Consider the following 21,599-nt stretch of genomic DNA (forward strand, 5'->3'; position numbering starts at 1 on the left):
AGCAGTCACCATCTGCAGTAATTTTGGAGTCCAAGAAAAAAAAATCTGTCACTGCTTCTGCTTTCCCCCCCATCTGTTTGCCACAAAGTGATGGTTCTGGATGCCATGATCTTAGTTTTTTGAATGTTAAGTTTCAAGCCAGGTTTTTCACTCTCCTCTTTTCACTTTCATCAAGAGGCTCTTTTGTTCCTCTTCACTTTTTACCTTAGAGCGGTATCATCTGCATATCTGAGGTTATTGGCTTCATATTCCAGGATGTCTCGCTCTAAGTGAGTGACCACACCATTGTGGTTATCTGAGTCAGTAAGACCTTTTTTTGTACAATTCTTTTGTGTATGCTTGCCACCTCTTCTTATTCTCTTCTGCTTCTATTAGGTCCTTACTCTTTCTGCTCTTTATTGTGCCATCCTTGCATGAAATATTCCCTTGATATCACCAGTTTTCTTATATCTTATAAGACTTATATCACTATAAACTTCACTCTTCAAAACTTCTTTTGCTGCTTCCTATAAATTTTGAATCATAGTGGTTTCCTGTTTCTTCAGGTGTTTTTTTAATTTCCTTTTTGATTTCTTCAGTGACCAGTTGTTTATTTAGTAGCATATTATTTAGTCTCCATGTGTTTGTGATTTTTTGCATTTTATCCTTATAGTTGATGTCTATTCTTACAGCATTGTGGTCAGAAAAGATGTTTGATATGATTCCAGCTTTCTTAAGTTTATTGTGACTTGCTTTATAGCCTAACATTTCAACTATCCTGGAGAATGTTCCTAGTGCATTTGAAAAGAATATGATTCTGCTACTTTGGATAGAATCCTTTCTGTATATTTATTAACTTCTTGTGGTCTGTTGTGTTGAGGCCAGTGTTACCTTATTGATTTCCTGTCCATTGATATAAGTAGGGTGATAAGGTTTGCTCCTAGTCTTGGGTTGATGTCAGATTTCTCTTTATGTGTGTTACTGCTGAATGTTCTTCGCATTTTTAGGCTCCTGTGTTGGGGGCATATATATCTACAGCTGTTGTATCTGTTTCTGGGTTGGACTCTTGATCATTGTGTAATGTCCTTGTTTGCCTTTTGTTGCTGTTTGTTTTAACATCTGTCCTGTCTGATACAGTATTGCTCCCCCACTGTTCCCACTTTTGTCTGCGAGGAATACCTTTTTCCGTCTACTCACTTTCAGTCCATGTGTGTTACTTTAGGTCTAAAGTGAATCTCTTGTAGACGGCATATATACGAGTCTTATTTTTGTATTCAGTCAGCTGCTCTGTCTTTCGTTTGGACTGTTTAGTCTATTTATGTTTAAAACAGTTGCTGATAGGTATGTTCTTATTGGCATTGTGTTAATTGTTTTTCTGAGTACTTTTTGTGATTTATTCTTATTTCTTTCCTTTGCTCTCTTCCTTTGTGATTTGATGACTGTCTTTAGTGTTATGTTTGAATTCCTTTCTCTCTTTCCTGTGTGTATCAATTACACACTTTTGGTATGTTGTTACTATGACGTTTATATATAGCAATCTCTATAAGTTTGAACACATTTTAACAACTCTGAAATTTTACTCTCCCAATCCATCACAGTTACAGCATATTTTGCATCTCATTTCGTGTATTCCTTAGCTAATGATTGTGGATATAGCTAATTTTTCCGCTTTTGTCTTTTAAGCTTTACTGGCTGTATAAGTGGTTGATTTACTACCTATATGCTTGTCTTTGCCAGTGAGAGTTTTCCTTTTGTAATTTTCATATTTCTAGTAGTGGTCTTTTCTGCTTTGAGAAGTCTCTAACGTTTCTTATGCATCTGGTTTGTGGTGCTGAATTCTTTTAGCTTTTGCGTGTCTGTGAAACGTTTGGTCTCTCCTTCAAATGGGGAGGAAAGCCTTGGTGAGCAGTCTTAGGTGCAGGTTTGTCCCATTCACCACTTTAAATATGTTGTGCTATTCCCTCCACCCTGTAGAGTTTCTCTTAAAAAGTAAGCTGATAGCCTTATGGGAGTTTCCTTGTATGTAACTTGTTTCTTTTCCCTTGTTTTTAATACTCTGTTTTATCTTGACTTTTGTTATTTTAATTACAGTGTGTCTTCCTAGTCCTCTTTAGGTCGATCCTCTTTGGGGCTCTCTGTACTTCCTTGACCTAGATGTCTGTTTCCTTTCCCAGAGAAGGGAAGTTTTCAGCTATTATGTCTTCAAATATGTTCTCTGCCCCCTTTTTTCTTTTTTCCTTCTGTGAAAAGGACCTCTATGAAGTGAATGTTAGTATGTTTCTTGTTGATTTCAAGGTCTTTTAACTGTCCTCAGTTTTTAAAATTCTTTTTTTTCCTGTTCAGCTTGAGTGACTCCACTGGTCTCTCTTCGTGTTCTGATTTGTTCCTTCGTCATCTGAACTACTGTTGACTTCTTGTAGTGTAGTTTTAGTTTCAGTTACTGTATCTCCAGCTCTGTTTGATTATTCTTTGTCTTTTGTAACTCTTTGTTAATCTTATCACTGCCCTATATTCTTTATTATGACCATTATCTTAAATTATTTTTTGTGTAGATTGCCTTTCTCCACTTTAGTTATTTCTTCCTTTGGGGTTTTATCATACTGTTGAAACGTATTCCTCCATCACCTCATTTTGGCTGATGTACTGTCTTCATTTCTCTATATCTGGTAGGTTTGTTACATTTCCTGATCTTAGAGAAGTGGTGTCATGCAGGAAACAGCCTCCATGTCCCAGCAGTGCACTCCCCTCTGATCACCAGATCTGTATAATCTGAGGTTGCCCCCTCTGTAGGTTGCATGGGCCCTTTCATTGTTGTATACCGACTACTGTGAGCAATCTGGTAGACATGGCCAGCCCTCAGTCTTGTTGGTTGCTAGGCCTTGCCTTGTGTAGAGGCTGTCAGCCACTGGTGGGCCGGGCTGTGTCACGCGGTGGCCGATTACAAAGCCCCGGGGGTCCCAGGGCTAGTGCTGGCCCTCTGTTGGGTAGTTGTGTGTCATGGTGGCTGGTTTGTATGCTGGGTGTCTGAGATCCCACGTTGGCCTTCTGGTGGATGGGGCTGGTTTCTGACATAACTGTTTGCCAGGTGCATAGTGTTCGGAAGCTGGTATTGGCCCTCTTTTGGGTGGGATTGGGGCCCAAGGAGTCCCAGGTCTTGTGACTGCCCTTTGCTGCATGAGTCTGAGTCTTGGGGCTGGTGCTGGCCCACTGATGAATGTAGGTGGGTCCTAGGTCTTTGATTGCAGAAGAAGGGCATCCTAAACCTACAGTCAGCCTGTTTGTGGATGGGGCCAGGATACCGAGGGTCCCAGGGCTAGCACTGTGTCAGTGGAGGATGGACTCAAGCTCTGAGGTCATTGACTTCATGTCTGTGGAGATCTGGGGATTGATGTCAACCAGTGGTTTGTGGGGCTGGGTCCTGAGTTAGCTGGGGGCTCAGAGGAATCTATGGCTTCTGGCCCGGTGGTGCGTTAAGCTGGGTCCACCCCATAGAAGCTTGTCCTGAGGTGCCCTCGTTCTGGTGCTGACAGGTTGGTGGGTGGGGTCAGGTCCCAGCCCTGATAAGCAAGAAGGAAGATTCCAAGCTGGTATTTTCTGTTACCAGTGTCCTCGTGGTGGCACAATTTCCCCAAATTGGCTGCCACCAGCATCTGTGTCCCCAGGGTGAGTTCCAGTTGCTGCCTGTGTCTCCAGGAGGCTCTCCAATTGGGCCCACCCAGGCTCTTTTCAAATTACTTCTTCTTCCCTGGGTCCCAGGGTGTGAGCCCTTTAAGATTGAAGTCTCTTTGCTGGGAGAGATATCAACAATCTCAGATAATGCAGATGATACTACTTGAAAGGCACAAAGTGAAAGGGAACTAGAGAGCCTCTTAATGAGGATGAAAGAGGAGAGTGAAAAAGCTGGCTTAAAATTCAACATTCAGAAAACTAAGATCATGGCATCCAGTCCCATCACTTCATGGCAAATAGAAGGGGAAAAAGTGAAAGCTGTAAGAGATTTTGTTTTCTTGAACTCCAAAATCACTGTGGATGGTGACTTCAGCCATGAAATTCAGACGCTTGTTCCTTGGAAGAAAAGCTATGACCAACCTAGCCAGCTTATTAAAAAGCAGAGACATTACTTTGCCTACAAAGGTCTGTCTAGTCAAAGTTTTGGTTTTTCCAGTAGTCATGTATGGATGTGAGAGTTGGACCATAAAGAAGGCTGAGCACTGAAGAATTGACGCTTTCAAATTGTGGTGCTGGAGAAGACACTTGAGAGTCCCTTGGACAGCAAGAAGATCAATCAATCCTAAAGGAAATCAACCCTGAATATTCATTGGAATGACTGATCCTGAAGCTGAAGCTCCAGTACCTTGGCCACCTGATGCAAAGAACTGACTCACTGGAAAAGACCCTGATGCTTAGAAAGATTGAATGCAAAAAGAAGAAGAGAGTGGCTGAGAATGAGATGGTTAGATAACATCAGTGATTCAGTGGACTTGAATTTGAGCAAATTCCAGAAGATAGGATAGTGAAGGACAGGGAAGCCTGGTGTGCTGCAGTCCATGGGGTCGCTAAGAGTCGGACATGACTTAGTGACTGAACAACATCAACAACTCTGTTTCCTACAGCCCTCTGGCTCTTCAGAAAGCAAGCCTTGCTGGCCTTCAAAGCCAGATGTTCTGGGGGCTCACCTTCCCTGTTCAGAAACCCAGTGTGGGACTTGACCACCTCACTTCTCAGGGAGAATCTCTGTGATTCTAATTATCCTCCCATTTACAGGTCACCCACCCAGGGTTTTAGGCCTTGACTGTACTGCATCTGTGCCTCTATTACCTACCTTCATTTGCTTCCTTCTTTATATCTTTAGTTTTAATAGATCTTTTCTGCTAGTCTTCAGGTATTTCTCTTTAATAGTTGGTCTGTAAGTAGCTCTAAGTTGGGTTCGCCTATGGGAGAAGGTGAGCTCCGCATTTTCCTTCTCTGCTACCCAAGAAGATAGCTTCTTGGCATGGTGTTCCAGAAGCTATAATGGGGATGATGCATGTGGGTTGCTTTGTCTAAATGCAGCGCCATGATTTGAAATTCCCTCAGTGTGTGATATTTTGTGTGTCATTCAGCCAGGTTGTACACTGAGATATGTTTGAAGATAAATGAAGGATGCAGAATTCTTTCTGGAGTTGTGTCTCACATGTTGGACTTCTCAGGTGGCACTAGTGGTAAAGAACCCACCTGTCAGTGCAGGAGATGTAAGAGACACGAGTTTGATCCCTGGGTCAGGAAGATTCCCTGGAGGAGGGCATGGCAACCCACTCCAGAGACTCCCATGGACAGAGAGAGGAGCTTGGCAGGCTACAGTCCATAGGGTCAAAAAGGGTCGGACACGACTGGAGCGACTTAGTATGAATGTGACACTTTGGCAGACATTTTAAAGTTTATTTTGAGTTTTACTAGTCTGGCATGTTCTCATTTGATCCTCAGGAAAATTCTGAGAGATAAGAAGTATTCTTTTTTGTATTTTAAGTAAACTTGAGGTTTTGAGTGGTGTCCAGCCCTGTAGCTGATGGCACCCCACTCCAGTACTATTACCTAGAAAATCCCATGGATGGAGGAGCCTGGTAGGCTGCAGTCCGTGGGGTCGCTAAGAGTTGGACACGACTGAGCGACTTCACTTTCACTTTTCACTTTCACACATTGGAGAAGGAAATGGCAACCCACTCCAGTGTTCTTGCCTGGAGAATCCCAGGGACGGGGGAGCCTGGTGGGCTTCCATCTATGGGGTCACACAGAGTCGGACACGACTGAAGTGACTCAGCAGCAGCAGCCCTGTAGAAAGCAGTGAAATCAGTAGATATAAAATCTAGTGTCTTTTCTGTGGTACTCCTGGGACTAAATATGTAGGTTAGTGCAGTTCTCATAAGCAGAAGAAATAGCAAGTATTTCAGTTGTTCAGTTTTTGTTTTTAATTACATTGCTTTATCTTAAAACCGTATTCCTGATTTCTTAAGGAATATGTTATTAATAGGTTTCACTGAAACATAACAGGGAAATAACAGCTTTTTGAGATGTTGAACCTTGTAAGTAGCCTATCATCTTGCTGGGACACTGAAATGAAGAGTCACCCCTTTCACATGGATATCGTGGATTTAATGCAGTATTTGAGCGTTGTGCATGGTACATAGGTACTGTTTTCCCTCTAGATGGCTCTCTGGGTCTGTACAGACATAGATCATTGAGAAATGTGTTATTCCTACCTCTGTTTTCCCTCTCTGCTCTGTGGGGCTATGCGTTACATTTTAAGTAATTAAACCATAAAGTCCACTAGGATATAATATCAGTCACTCGATTTAATGTAAATTTGAAAAAAGGAATAAACAATTTAGAACAAATGTTTGTTAATTACATGCCCATAAATTGGGGGGGGGGAGGGTAAAGGGGAACGACAAGAAGTAAAAAAGGTTTATTAGATTTCGGTAATACATTTCATTTGTAGGATGTAATTATATGTACTCATGAGATAAATTTCCTGAACATAGGTGTAGTAATTTATCTGTACATTTACTTTTTATAAAAAAACTTGACTTGGAAAGGAATAAAAATAGTGCCGTATTTATGATACTGCCTTGGTACTAAAAGAATTTTAAGATTTACCGTATAGGTATTTGTCAGTGCTCTTTTCTCCCTGACCCTTTAGTACTTTGATCCATAGTAATATAGCATTTGCTTCCGCTCCTGTATTGGAAGAACTGGGGGCTTTGACCCCTTTATTCCCCTAACAGCACTTCATTCCTTAACTGCTTTCTTCCCTTGGCGTCTGTGAAAAGATCCCTGGTTTTTCTCACTCCTCTGTTAATCATTTCTTGTTGTTATGAGTATGTCTTAAATATAGGTGCCTTAACAGGCTTCGGTACTTGATTTTCTTTTGTTTCTGCTTTATGTGTTCTCTCACCATGCACAGGTAGCTGACGTCAGGGTTGCAGCTACCATTTATGTGCCATTGGTTTCCAAGTCCCTGTCTCTAGTCCATTTCTGTCTAGCTTCCAACCAAATTTTCACCTATCTGCCGTGGCAGTCTTATAGTAGGTATTCAATAAACATTTGTGCAATGGATGAATGCTTAGAACTTAGCCTCTGCTCTCTCTACTAAAACAACCTATCCTCTCTATTCTCTTGAAACAGTGTCTCAGTATCTCAGCTTAACTTGAAAGTATTTCACTCCTTCTCCTTTCCCTCACTCTGCACTTATCCACAGTTACCAGTTCCTGTGTATGTGAGCTTGGAGAAAGGGCTGACTTGGGTGCACTGTCCCCATCCTCCAAACCTGCTTTGATGACATTCTAGTCAGGCTTCTAATTTAGGCTTTAATCACAAGGCAGTGTAATTACAAGTTCATTTTTCTGTCTCATCTTTCTTCCCCTCAGGTTTGTAGCCATGTAATAAATAAATATTTGTCCTAATATGTTTTGTTGTTATTTTCTTTCTCAAATTTGTGTTAGATTGAGTGGCTGATGTTATGGATTGATGTGCTTCATAGTTTATACATCTTAGAAAGAGATGCTGATAGAGTATTTTTGAAACCTGCTTGTAAGAATCTAAGATTTGAGTGAAAAATCAGTTTGGACAGATACTTCTCAGAAGTATTTCTTCTTAAATCCTTTAAGACCTGATCATACACAAAATGTTAAATAGTGTACAGAGTGAATAGCAGAAGTATCTTTAAGGATATTCATATTGTGTGGTACATTAAATGATAAAATGATACAATTTGATATATAGGGTCAGTGGTGCATATGTAGCCAACATAGAAATAGGTAAGGTATTCCTTTCTTAGCATTGTCTAGGGTAGTAAGTTAATGTATTTAAGTCAGAATGTCTCTTATATTTTTTGTTGTTCAGTTGCTCAGTCGTCTCTGACTCTTTGTGACCTCATGGACTGCAGCATGCCAGACTTCCCTGTCCTTCCCTATCCCCTGAAGTTAGCTCAAACTCATGTCCATTGAGTCGCTGATGCCATCCAGCCATCTCATCCTCTGTTGTTCCCTTCTCCTCCTGCCTTCAATCTTTCCCAGCATCAGGGTCTTTTTCAATGTGTCAGTTCTTTGCATCATGTGGCCAAAGTATTGAAGCTTCAGCATCAGTCTTTCCAATGAATATTCAGGACTGAATTCCTTTAGGATGGACTGGTTGGATCTCCTTGCTGTCCAAGGGACTCTCAAGAGTCTTCTCCAACACCACAGTTCAAAAGCATCAGTTCTTTGGTGTTCAGCCTTCTTTATGGTCCAACTTGCACATCTGTACATGACTACTGGAAAAACCATAGCTTTGACTGTGTAGACCTTTGCTGGCAAAGTAATGTCTCTGCTTTTTATCTAGGTTTGTCTTAACTTTGCTTCCAAGGAGCAAGCGTCTTTGAATTTCATGGCTACAGTCACAGGGATTTTGGAGCCCAAGAAAGTATAGTCTCACTGTTCCCACTGTTTCCCCATCTATTTGCCATGAAGTGATGGAACTGGATGCCATGATCTTAGTTTTTTGAATGCTGAATTTTAAGCCAAAATTTTCACTCTCCTCTTTCATCCTCATTAAGAGACTCTAGTTCCTCATCACTTTCTGCCATAAGAGTGGTGTCATCTGCATCTGAGGTTATTGATATTTCTCCTGACAATCTTGATTTCAGCTTGTGATTCATCCAGCCTGGCATTTTGCATGATGTACTCTGCATATAAGTTAAATAAATCGGGTGACAATATACACCCTTGACACACTTCTTTCCTAATTTTGAACCAGTTTGTTGTTCCATGTTCGGTTTTAACTGTTGCTTCTTGACCTGCATATAGGTTTCTCAGGAGGCAGGTCAGGTGGTCTGGTATTCCAGTCTCTTACAGAATTTTCCACAGTTTGTTGCATTCCACACAGTCAAAGGCTTTACTGTAGTTAATAAAGCAAAAGTAGATGTTTTTCTGGAATTCTCTTGCTTTTTCTATTATCCGACGAATTTTGGCAATTTGATCTCTGGTTTCTCTGCCTTTTCTAAATCCAGCTTGTACATCTGGAAGTTTTCAGTTATTGTTCTGTTGAAGCCTATCTTGAAGGATTGGTTAGTTTTCTGTGATTGTGATTTTCAATCTGTCTTCCCTCTGATGGAGGATAAGACGCTTATGGAAGCTTCCTGATGGGAGTAACTGACTGGGAAACTGGGTCTTGTTCTGATGGGCAGGGCCATGTTCTATAAATCTTTAATCAATTTTCTGTTGAAGGGAGGGTTTGTGTTCCTTCCCTTATTTGACCTGAGGCCAAACTATGGTGGAGGTAATGAAGATAATGGCAGCCTCCTTCAAAAGGTCCCATGCACACACCACTAAGTGCTCTGGACCCTGCAGCAGGCCACCACCAACCCACGCCTCTGCTGGAGACTCCTGGACACTCCTGGGAAAGTCTGGGTCTGTCTCTTGAGGGGTCACTGCTCCTTTCTCCTGGGTCCTGGTGCACACAAGGTTCTGTTTGTGCCCCCGAAGAGTCTGTTTCCCCAGTCCTGTGTAAGTTCTGGCGGCTCTGTGGTAGGGTTAATGGCGATCTCCTCCAAGAGGGCTTATGCCATACCCAGGTCTGCTGCACTCAGAGCCCCTGTCCCTGCAGCAGTCCACTGCTGACCTGTACCTCTGCAGGAGACACTCAAACACAGTTCTGTCTCAGTCTCTGTAGGGTCTCCAGGGTCTGGTGCACACAAGGTATGTTTGAGCCTTCTGAGCATCTCTGGCAAGTATGGGGTTTGGGTCTAAATGCAATTTTTCGGCAGATAGACTGAAAGCCACAGTCACGGAAAACTAACCAATCTGATCACATGGACAGCAGCCTTGTCTAACTCAGTGAAACTATGAGCCATGCCGTTTAGGGCTACCCAAGATGGACAGGTCATGGTGGAAAGTTCTGACAAAACATGGTCCACTGGAATGGCAGTGTTCTTCAGTATTCTTGCTGTGAGAACCCCATGAACAGTATAAAAAGGCAAAAAGGATACTGAAAGAGGAACTCCCCAGGTTGGTAGGTGCCCAAAATGCAACTGGAGATCAGTGGAGAACTAACTCCAGAAAGAATGAAGAGATGGAGCCGAAGCAAAAACAACACCCAGTTCTGGATGTGTGGTGGTGGAAGTAAAGTCCAATGCTGTAAAGAACAATATCACATAGGAACCTGGAATGTTAGGTCCATGAATCAAGGCAAATTGAAGTGGTCAAACAGGAGATGGCAAGAGTAAACATAGACATTTTAGGAATCAGCAAACTAAAATGGACTAGAATGGGTGAATGTAACTCAGATGACCATTGTATCTACTACTGTGGGCAAGAATCCCTTAGAAGAAATAGAGTAGCCATCATGGTCAACAAAAGAGTCCGAAATGCAGTACTTGGATGCAATCTCAAAAATGACAGAATGATCTCGGTTCATTTCCAAGGCAAACCATTCAATATCACAGTAATCTAAGTCTATGCCCCGAATAGTAATGCTGAAGAAGCTGAAATTGAATGATTCTATGAAGACCTACAAGACATTCTAGAACTAACACCCAAAAAAGATGTCCTTTTCATTATAGAGTACTGGAATGCAAAAGTAGAAAGTCAAGAAACACCTGGAGTAACAGGCAAATTTGTCCTTGGAGTACAGAATGAAGCAGGACAAAGGCTAATAGGGTTTTGCCAAGAGAACGCACTGGTCATAGCAAACACCCTCTTCCAACAACACAAGAGAAGACTCTACACATGGACATCACCAGATGGTCAACGCCGAAATCAGATTGCAGCCAAAGATGGAGAAGCTCTATACAGTCAGCAAAAACAAGACTGGGAGCTGACTGTGGCTCAGATCATGAACTCCTTATTGCCAAATTCAGACTTAAATTGAAGAAAGTAGGGAAAACCACTAGGCCATTCAGGTATGACCTAAATCAAATCCGTTACAACTTTACAGTGGATTGATAAATAGATTCAAGGGATCAGATCTGACAGACAGAGTGCCTGAAGAACCATGGACCGAAGTTTGTGGCATTGTACAGGAGGCAGTGATCAAGACGTTCCCAAGAAAAAGAAATGCAGAAAGGCAAAATGGCTGTCTGAGGAGGCCTTACAAACAGCTATGAAAAGCAGAGAAGCAGAAGGCAAAGGAGAAAAGGAAAGATATACCCCCACTGAATGCAGAATTCCAGAGAATAGCAAGGAGAGATGAGAAAGCTTTCCTCAGTGATCAATGCAAAGAAATAGAGGAAAACAATAGAATGGGAAACACTAGAGATCTCTTCAAGAAAATTAGAGATACCAAGGGAACATTTCATGCAAAGATGGGCACAATAAAGGACAGAAATGGTACTAACAAAAGCAGAAGATATGAAGAAGAGGTGGAAAGAATATACAGAAGAACTGTACGAAAAAGATCTTAATGACCCAGATAATCACGATGGTGTGATCACTCATCTAGAGCCAGACATCTTGGAATGTGAAATCAAGTGGGCCTTAGGAAGCATTACTATGAACAAAGCTATGGTGATGGAATTCCAGTTGAGCTATTTCAAATCCTAAAAGATGATGCTGTGAAAGTGCTGCAGTCAGTATGCCAGCAAATTTGGAAGACTCAATGGCCACAGGACTGGAAAAAGTCAGTTTTCATTCCAATCCCAAAGAGAGGCAATGCCAAAGAATGCTCAAATGACGAGTGCATGATTGCACTCATCTCACATGCTGCTGCTACTGCTAAGTCACTTCAGTCGTGTCCAACTCTGTGCGACCCCATAGACGGCAGCCCACCAGGCTCCCCCATCCCTGGGATTCTCCAGGCAAGAACACTGGAGTGGGTTGCCATTTTCTTCTCCAATGTGTGAAAGTGAAGTCACTCAGTCATGTCTGACTCATAGCGATCCCATGGACTGCAGCCAACCAGGCTCCTTCATCCATGGGATTTTCTAGACAAGAGTACTGGAGTGGCTTGCCATTGCTTTCTCCGTCTCACATGCTAGCAAAGCTCAAAATTCTCCAAGCCAGGCTTCAGCAGTACGTGAACCGTGAAATTCCAGATGTTCAAGCTGGATTTAGAAAAGGCAGAGGAACCAGAGATCAAATTGCCAGCATCTGTTGGATCACTGAAAAAGCAAGAGAGTTCCAGAAAAACATCTACTTCTGGTTTATTAACTATGTTAAAGCCTTTGACTGTGTGGATCACAACAAACTGTGGAAAATTCTGAAAGAGATGGGAATACCAGACCACCTGACCTGCCTCCTGTGAAATCTGTATGCTGGTCAAGAAACAACAGTTAGAGCTGGACATGGAACAACAGACCGGTTCCAAATCTGGAAAGGAGTACATCAAGGCTGTATATTGTAATGCTGCTTATTTAGCTTATATGCAGAGTACATCATGAGCAATGCTGGACTGGAAAAAGCACAAGCTGGAATCAAGATTGCCGGGAGAAATATAAATAACTTCAGATATGTAGATGATACTACCCTTATGGCAGAAAGAGAAGAAGAACTAAAGGGCCTCTTGATGAAAGTGAAAGAGGAGAGTGAAAAAGCTGGCTTAAAACTCAACATTCAGAAAACTAAGATCATGGCACCTGGTCCCATCACTTCATGGCAAATAGATGGGGAAACAGTGAGAGACTTTATTTTTGGGGGCTCCAGACTCACTGCAGATGGTGACTGCAGCCATGAAATTAAAAGATGCTTGCTCCTTGCAAGAAAAGTTATGACCAACCTTGACAGCTTATAAAAAAGCACTGACATTTCTTTGCCAACAAAGGTCCATCTAGTCAAAGCTATGATTTTTCCAGTAGTCATGTATGGATGTGAGAGTTGGACTATAAAGAAAGCTGAGCGCTGAATAATTGATGCTTTTGAACTGTGGTGTTGGAGGAGACTCTTGAGAGTCCCTTGGACTGCAAGGAGATCCAACCAGTCCATCCTAAAGGAGCTCAGTCCTGAATATTCATCGGAAGAACTGATGCTGAATCTGAAACTCCAATACCTTGGCCATGTGATGCGAAGAACTGACTCATTGGAAAAGACCCTGAAGCTTGGAAAGATTGAAGGCGGGAGGAGAAGGGGATGACAGAGGATGAGATGGTTGGATGGCATCACCGACTCAGTGTTCATGAATTTGAGTGAACTCAGGGAGTTGGTGATGGACAGGGAGGCCTGGCGTGCTGCAGTCCATGGGATTGCACAGAGTTGGACACAACTGAGCGACTGAACTGAACTGAACTTGAAGGATTTTGAGCATGACCTTGCTAGCATGTGAAATGAGTACAACAGTGCAGTAGTTTGAACATTCTTTGACATTTCCCTTCTTTGGTATTGAAATGAAGACTGACCTTTTCCAGTCCTGTAGCCACTGCTGAGTTTTCCAAATTTACTGACATCTTGAGTGCAACACTTTCACAGCATCATCTTTTAGGATTTAAAATAGCTCAACTGGAATTCCATCACCTCCACTAGCTTTGTTTGTAGTGATGCTTCCTAAGGCCTATTTGACTTCACATTCCAGGATGTCTGGCTCTTGGTGAATGATCACACCATCGTGGTTATCTGGGTGATGAAGATCTTTTTCGTATAGTTCTTCTGTGTATTCTTTCCACCTCTTCTTAATATCTTCTGCTTTTGTTAGTATCATTTCTGTCCTTTGTTATGCCCATCTTTGCATGAAAAGTTCCCTTGGTGTCTCTTAATTTTCTTGAAGAGATCGCTAGTGTTTCTCATTCTATTGTTTTCCTCTATTTCTTTGCCTTTTTGACTTAGGACTGCTTTCTTATCTCTCCTTGCTGTTCCTTGGAACTTTGCATTCGGAAGTGCATACCTTTCCTTTTTGTCTTTTGCCTTTTGCTTCTCTTCTTTTCATAGCTGTAAGGCCTTCTCAGACAACCACTTTGCCTTTTTAATTTATTTTTCTTGGGGATGGTTTTCATCATTGCCTGCTGTACAGTGTTACGAACCTCCATCTATAGTTCTTCAGGTACTCTACCAGATCTAATCCCTTGAATCTATTTGCCATTTCCACTGTGTAATCCTAAGGGATTTGTTATGTTTAAACCAGTCTTTTTAAGGCTGTAAATATCTTAACTTGGTACAGTGGAAAGCATAGCTTTTTGCTTTTGGTTAAGCTGTTTTTTTTAATTATTCTTGGTTTGGCATAGGCACAATTATCTCTTCTGCATTGCAGATAAAAAGGAAAAATCTGTTTTAAGAAAATATTTACATGCAGTGTTGTGTTCCAGTGTGGAGGCTGATGTCCTTGATCTTAGGAATCCTGCCTCGCGTCTAATCTTTGTATCTCTGAGTCATGTTGAGACTAATTGAAGAGCTGTTGATAATGAACATGTAAGATTACCTCTCATCTTCTCCCACGTTTCTGTGCCTCCCTAGGTACATGGACTGTATCGCACAACAGGTGCTAGTTTTGAGAAGGCCCAACAAGAGTTTGCAACAGGTGTGATGTCCAACAAAACTGTCCAGACCGCAGCCGCAAATGCAGCTTCAACTGCAGCAAGCAGTGCAGCTCAGAGTGCGTTCAAGGGTAACCAAATTTAGAGAGTCTTCCGACACTGCACTGTTACCTTTTGATTGTACTTTTTTCTCTAGTTACTGTATTCTATAAATCTTTTTTTTGTTCCAAACACACAGTACACACAGCACGTATATTTCCTAATCTCTTGTGCATGGGCTAAAACCAGAAAAACTTCCTCGTCTTGTTATTTACCTGACAGTTTCTCAATAGTTAAGTGCCCCTTGCAGAAAAAATATTACATATAAAATAAATATTCTCCATATTTTTTTGGGGATGAATATTCAGCGAATTATTTCAGTGGTGACACGCTGAAATTAACATGGCACTTACTAAAAAATGCACTTAGTACTTGCTGCAGTCCTTCTTTCAAGAATCTTAGACATAAAAATTACACATTTGAGCAGTAAAGCAACGCTTCTTTCCTTTTCCTTATTTATATTGAAAGAAATAGGACATCAGAGATTTAGGGACTTTTAAATTGGCTTGCTTTTTAGCAGTTTCAGTCACCAGTGAAGAGCCTGTGTGCATTTCAAAGCAGATAATGTAAATTTTATCTTTTTATTTTCTTTATTTAGAGTAGTTGATATTTTGATAATCAATCTCTGATCTTGCATGGATACCATGTTTCTTAAAAGAATTAGTATTTTGGGTTATGCACTGCTTATGGTTGTAGGATTGGGGAGTTGTTTATAGAATCATAGAAATGATTTTCTGTAATACTTTCTTTTAAATAAAAATGTACTGGGATATAATATGAGGATATAATATGCAGTGCGTTATCCAAAAAAAAGTAGATAATTGGTGGAATAGGATGTAGTGATGATAATACCTTTTTATTTTTAATTTTCAGTATTCATGCCATAGTAAAATATTACTGTTTGGAAACTTTGGTATATTCTCGTGGCTACTCTTTTTAATTGAACTGAGATTGTGTTTGGCAGCTCTCTTTTGGGGTATGCTTGTGTACTTTTTAACAGAGGTGTTAAAGTCTAGCCTAAAACTCCATGTCCTAAAAGAGCATAACAGTATTAAAAATTTTTTTTTTAGCCTTTCATGTCTAGTTGGCATTAAAAATAAAAAGACCGTGGTACTTCACTATACTTGAATCCCTAATGCACCTCAGTCTTTGAATTTTTGAGACACACTGAACACACTAAAATCTGTAGCAATAGAAAAAATAAAACATAAACCAAGCAAGAAAATACAGGTATAGTTGAATGCATTAATTATGAACATAATCATGTTAAAATTGTTATTATGCAGCACAGGACTTCATTCTTATAGTATACTTGGATTGAAGCTTTGAATCATTTTTAATAACTGATTAAATGCCTCACAGACACTTGTAAAGTCATGGTACTGTTGTTTGGGTAGTCATTGGCAAACCTCAGATTGCAGAATAATGAGTATGTTTTATTCAATTTGATTTTAAGGAAGGGTAGTCTGTTGCATTGTATTATTTGATACTAAAAAATCAGCTGAGTGTAAATGGTTAAATCATTTTTATTCTTCCCCCCAAATTTGGAGTTAAAATGAGTTTCATCCTAGGGGTAGGATGGTAAATTCTCCTATTTATGAAAGAAGCTTTGTGTGATGCTAGATATAACTCAGATTCATCCAGATGGTGTTTATGTTTGATTTATTTGGGACTTTGTTGAAGTAATATACTTGGAAGATATTTCTTGTATTCTGATGAAAATAGGATTCAGAGTATGAATTTAAAGCTTTTTTTTATGAATATTTCTGATTGGTGATAATCTCTACCTACTTTCTCAACCAAATAAGCCCATTCAAGTTTTTTAGAGCCTATAAGCTTACTGAAAAATGTTTCATCAGTATGCTTTGTTGAGTGTGGATTTTACAAATATTCAAAACATTAACCACAAAATACAACAAAAACACTTATGTCTGTCATTATCTTTCAAGTTCCTTTTGTTTCTCTTTAAACTACAGATGAAAACTTTGTCGTAGAGACTTTTGAAGAATACTGAGATATCAATACTTTTCTTCAAGAATTATGAATGCTTCTCTCTGTTCTGTAGAAATCCTCTGTTGCTAAGTAGCAAAGAATAATTAAAACCAACAGCACCTTTCTTTGTTTGGATGGTGGAAGTGTTGTTTTAAATTCCGGTTATTTGGGTTAATACAAGCTTATAAAGAGAAAAATGTTTTTTAGAAACATAAATGTGCATTAAAATGATGGCATTGCTTCACAGTTTGATAAGGTAAAGGGGTTTTTAATTCCTATAATCTCTGTTCTCTTAACAATTATTAGTAAATAGTCACATTTGCACTCAGTAAAAGATTGGCATTTGTTAGTATTTTATATTTAATATTAGCATTACCCAGTATCACAATCATGAAATGGTCTTCACATTGTAAGGAGCCACGTCAGTTTTCAGTTTGTAGTATTGTTTTGGCTATTTTATTTCAAATGAAAGTTTGAACACTGTAAAATCATTGCTCAGTGGTTTTTAATTTGGAACTTGGATTATTTATCTAAGGATGTTTGTATATTTTGTCAGTGAGTAATACTGCTCTGCCATTATGGTGATTGTCATAGTTCTATATAAATGCCCTCCATCTGTCCCTCTAATGTTGCATGTTTTCAGTGGTTTGGAAGTTTTGTATATTTATTGTATTAACACAGAGTGTCATAAAATAAAATGCTGTTTACTGGATGTTTGTTTGTGTAATTTTAAATACTGTATTAGCACTTCAGAGGCAGTAATTATACAGAGGGCTCAATGTATATAGAAATACATTTGATTTTTTAAAACAACATGACAGTTTTTCTGTTGCTTTAGACCTTTGTAGGTAGTGGAACATGAGATTCACTAGTTAAATAGTTTGACCACTTTAAGGTCAAAGTACACAGACTAGAAGCTAGATTCAAAACAGAAAACCTGTCTTGTGGCCCAGACCTTTCCTTGTGGGTTAACACGGACGCCTCTGTACTTAGTTTTGTGTTGATTCGATTGAACTTGGTTTCTGTTTCCTATCCTCACTACCTGTTGTTGTTTTATGTACTGATGAAAGTACCAATTTGTGTATTGTTGCAGTTTTCATTTGATTATCTAAAGAGGATATAAAAAATATAGTCTAAAAAAGTGTTCATGGTGAATCTTATTTGAGAAATTCATGTTAAAATAGGAACAGCATTTTCAGTTTTCTGGGTGTTACCTAAAAGTGACTTTGGATTTTCATTGGATATAGGCCTTTTGTAAATCATGTTGATATAATATATGGTTTGCATTTTAGAAGGAGTTTATGTTTAATTAAGTTTTAGTTGTTTCTGTAAATCATTTGTAGTACATAATGCTTTTTATAGTTGTTGCATTATCTTTTTCTGAAAACACTGGCATTAGCACCTAATTTTGCAGTTTTAATGGTAAAAATCTACATTAACTATTTATATACAGAATCTGTTACATTTTTTTGTGCAATTTTCCCTTGTTAGAATTACTGTGCTGTCACTCACCGTTTCACTGTATCTTCTTCCATTTTTTCCTTAAGCTAAATGTTTAAAGGAATTTACTGATTCCTTGTGATTAAGAACTTTAGAGGTGAAATAAAAGCAGTTAATGTAAAAATAATTGAAGATGTTTAAAAATCTGTACTTTGATAGATTTTTCAAGTACCATAGTATAAATTTATTTAGAGTAGAACTGTATGTTTTAAAACACTAGAATTGTTTCTAATACTTGTTTATTAAACTAAAAGGTGTATCTCAGTGGTTAAATATTATGGAAAGTGTATTTCTACTAGAATTTTAGGGTACATTTTATACAACAGCATGCTTTTTCTAAGGATGGGTATTTTTAAACTTTAAGATTTATCGCAATCTATAGAGAGATAGAAAGGAGTCTGTAGAAATTTTCTAAGCCAGCCAGATGTTGCCTCTAATCTATCCTAGATAAATACAGTAGATATCCTTGATTAGAAGATTCTAGCAAAATAGGGAAAGGCTCCCCTCTAGTGTTCTTACCCTTCTTGTGGGCTTCACAGTTTAACTATGTGCTTTTGATAAGACAAAGCCTTCAACTTAGAGAGTTTTCATCAGCACTGTTTATGTTTTCAAATCACAAGGGATACAGGAGCCAGCATATAACAGTGCAGTCAGTGTTAAATTTTAAGTTTATCCAAATCTTGATTTATTTTTCAGCTCGTAACTTTCTGGAGTTGGCATGGCTGATGGTGTAGTTAAAATTCTTCTGAAACTAAAACCCATTTTATCTTTACTGGAGATAGAAAGTCGTTAATCCTCTTCTACTTTATAGTGTTTCATGTGTTGGCTATTATCTTCTGTACATTTAAACAGTTGAATTTGTAGAACCATAGCATGAACATTTTATTTAACTCTTTGTTTTATAGTACTTAAGCTTTAATCCTAGAATTCCTCCAGAACTTTTAAAAGTTTTGTGAACTGAACTGAATTCTTAAGATAAATCATGGTCATGAGTAGTTGTTACCGGGACAGTTTATAATATTATTCAGGTGTTTGGGAACTAGGAAGAAAATGCCCCGAATAACTGCTTTTTTTTCTGGTGGTTACAGAAGTTCCTACAACATTATGTCTCCTACACAAACTGAGCCCACTGGACATACGCATTCCTCCAACTAATTTTTTTCTAGTATGAAAGAAATATGTATTTGTTGTAGAACTACTGAAAAATATGGAAAATAAAACAATATGTAATTTTTATCATCTAGAAATACCACTGTTAATATTTATTGTATTTTTTCCATTCTTTTTGTATGCATACATATTTTATACAGTTAAAGGATATAAATAATGGGAATTTTTATCCTGTTTTTCCCTCACTTGGTATTATATCATAGTTACCTGCTAGTTAAGCTTTTAAAATTAACTTATTTATAAAATTAAAATTACATTTCATATAAATTAAAAAAAATATTTACAGCAAAAGGAGTTACAGTGGCTCATAATTTTATACCCACAAATTGGTACTGTTAAAATTTGGTTCATTTCTTTCCATTAATTTTCTAGGAAGACCACTTTTCCCCCTAATATTAAGAAATAAGATTTCCCTCTACAGCCTTGTAATTGGTCTTTTAAGGATGTCTGTCTAGCTCTCATAAACCCCATTTCTTTGGACTCCTGAAGACCACATTGGCACTGGATTTCACCTGGCCACAGTGGACTCATACATGGCTCATTAAATTTTTACTCTGAAAGTAGATTTGTCTAGCGTTATACTGTTTCAGAGTTGGGCCATGTGGATAATCATATTCTGCCAAGCCTTCGAAAGAGTTACTAGAAAACTGATGTGTGATGAAAGTGGAGAATGAAGCAGACATGCAAAAGAAGTAGGATGAAGGACACAGAAAAGATCTTAACAGCTTTCTGTTTCCTTTGTGATGCCTGACTGTTCACCCCTATTTTGTTAGCTGGATATTACATTCTCCAAGTAATGTTCTTACCCTTTTCTCTCTGAGCTATCTTGAGTCGATTTCCTATGACTTTTTACTAGAGAATTTTAACTTACACATGGTTTGTAATCTTTTTTCCAATTCTGATATAAATATGTTGAATTTTTCCTACTGATGAATTAGTTCTGTAACAGTGGCTATATAGATACTTTTATATGCATGTATCACATGTTATTTTTCAAAGTTCTATTACTCTTTTACGTTCTGAATTTCAGTTTTTTAAATTAAAAATAACAAGTAATATATTATGGCTAAATTGGGGCCCCAAGCTTGTGTTCTTTCCTTAGGACAATATGCTTGGTCAAAGTGTAAGTATAGATTTTTATGATCTTTGATGTGCATTGCCAAATTGCTCTCCAGAAAATTGTATCAATTTATGCCTCCATCTCCATCTTTATTTATACTGTGCCGTGACTGGATGTTCCTTTGAACATCTGGAGATTTTCAGATGGCTTTGCCATCAGTAGGCTTTAACACATAATCGGAAGGTTTTCTGAGCATTCTGGTTTCCCACAGATGATGGGCTCAGCTGATACTCCTTGTTTATAAATAGGAGTGACCATGTATCTTTTATCTACAGGGGAATCTTCCACTTGCTAAAAGCCCTAAGCTAAAGATGACTAATACAGGGTGGAAAAAAATTGCTGGCCAAGGTAGCCAATCCATTGAGCCTCTCTAGGTAAAACACTAGATTGGGTTTAACAACAGGTTATGTTATTCTTCATAATTTTTAGGACAACGCTTCATTTTTAAGATTGACTCTAAATGATATCATTCTGGACAGAAGATTCTTTTAACTTTTTTCTAAAAATAACATACTCTTGGGAACTTTCTATATATCAGAAACTGTTACTAAACGCTTCACATAAGTCGGTTACTTAACCCTCACACCAAGCCTGTGCTGGAATTTCTGTTATTGGGCCCTGTTATAGAGGAATAGGAAATTATCCCAGTCACTCAGTGAGTGGTGGTGGTGGGCAGGGGAGAGGCAGCTAGGCGCAGGTCCCCTGACTCTTGCCAAGTGTGGCGTTGCTTCCACCACCCGGTGCCAACCTCTCTCCAGTCCTCTCTTTTCCATTTTCCACATTTCCAGTAATTCATATCCATCCTTTAGGGACAGTGGACTCTAGAAAACAATTCAGTAATCAAGAAAAAAAGTACAGCGTGTATTTTTGAAAATCTCCAGACCAAGGCCTACCTCCGCAACATATGGGTAAGTACCTGCTGCCTGCTCTTCACAGCAGTGCCGACTTCCTCAGTGGTCTTTGCGTGTATGTGTGTGTGTGTTTGGAGAAACTTAAGTTCCTGGTGGCTCAGAGGTTAAAGCGTCTGCCTCCAATGCGGGAGACCCAGGTTCGATCCCTGGGTCGGGAAGATCCCCTGGAGAAGGAAATGGTAACCCACTCCAGTATTCTTGCCTGGAAAATCCCATGGACAGAGAAGCCTGGTAGGCTACAGTCCACGGGGTCGCAAAGAGTCGGACACGACTGAGCGACTGAACGGAACGGAACGGAAGTTGAAAACAAATCCTTATTTAATTGTCATTAGCTATGAAGAAAATAGTCTGCTTATGTAATCATAATGGCTGCTTATTCTGGATGAGATTATTTATAATTTTTTATGGAAGTATAGTTGAA

The 21,599-nt window shown here is 39.2% G+C and overlaps 1 protein-coding gene across 3 annotated transcripts in view; it reads left to right on the forward strand.

Annotated features, from left to right (window-relative positions):
• Nucleotides 1-21,599, forward strand: part of SCAMP1 (secretory carrier membrane protein 1) — a 152,083-nt gene that overhangs the window by 106,718 nt on the left and 23,766 nt on the right. Inside the window, exons 9-10 of one of the 3 annotated variants that reach the window (XM_088839889.1) lie at nt 14,367-14,517; nt 21,077-21,175. In XM_088839889.1, the coding sequence (XP_088696015.1) occupies nt 14,367-14,517; nt 21,077-21,138 (213 nt within the window). In that variant the 3' untranslated portion in view covers nt 21,139-21,175. The remainder of the gene's footprint in view (nt 1-14,366; nt 14,518-21,076; nt 21,176-21,599) is intronic. The other 2 variants (XM_088839890.1, XM_088839891.1) reach the window with 2 other exon arrangements.

Source organism: Moschus berezovskii, chromosome 9 (genome assembly GCF_049115385.1).
Source record: "Moschus berezovskii isolate FMDL1 chromosome 9, NW_MosBer_1.0, whole genome shotgun sequence".
NCBI lineage: Eukaryota > Metazoa > Chordata > Mammalia > Artiodactyla > Moschidae > Moschus > Moschus berezovskii.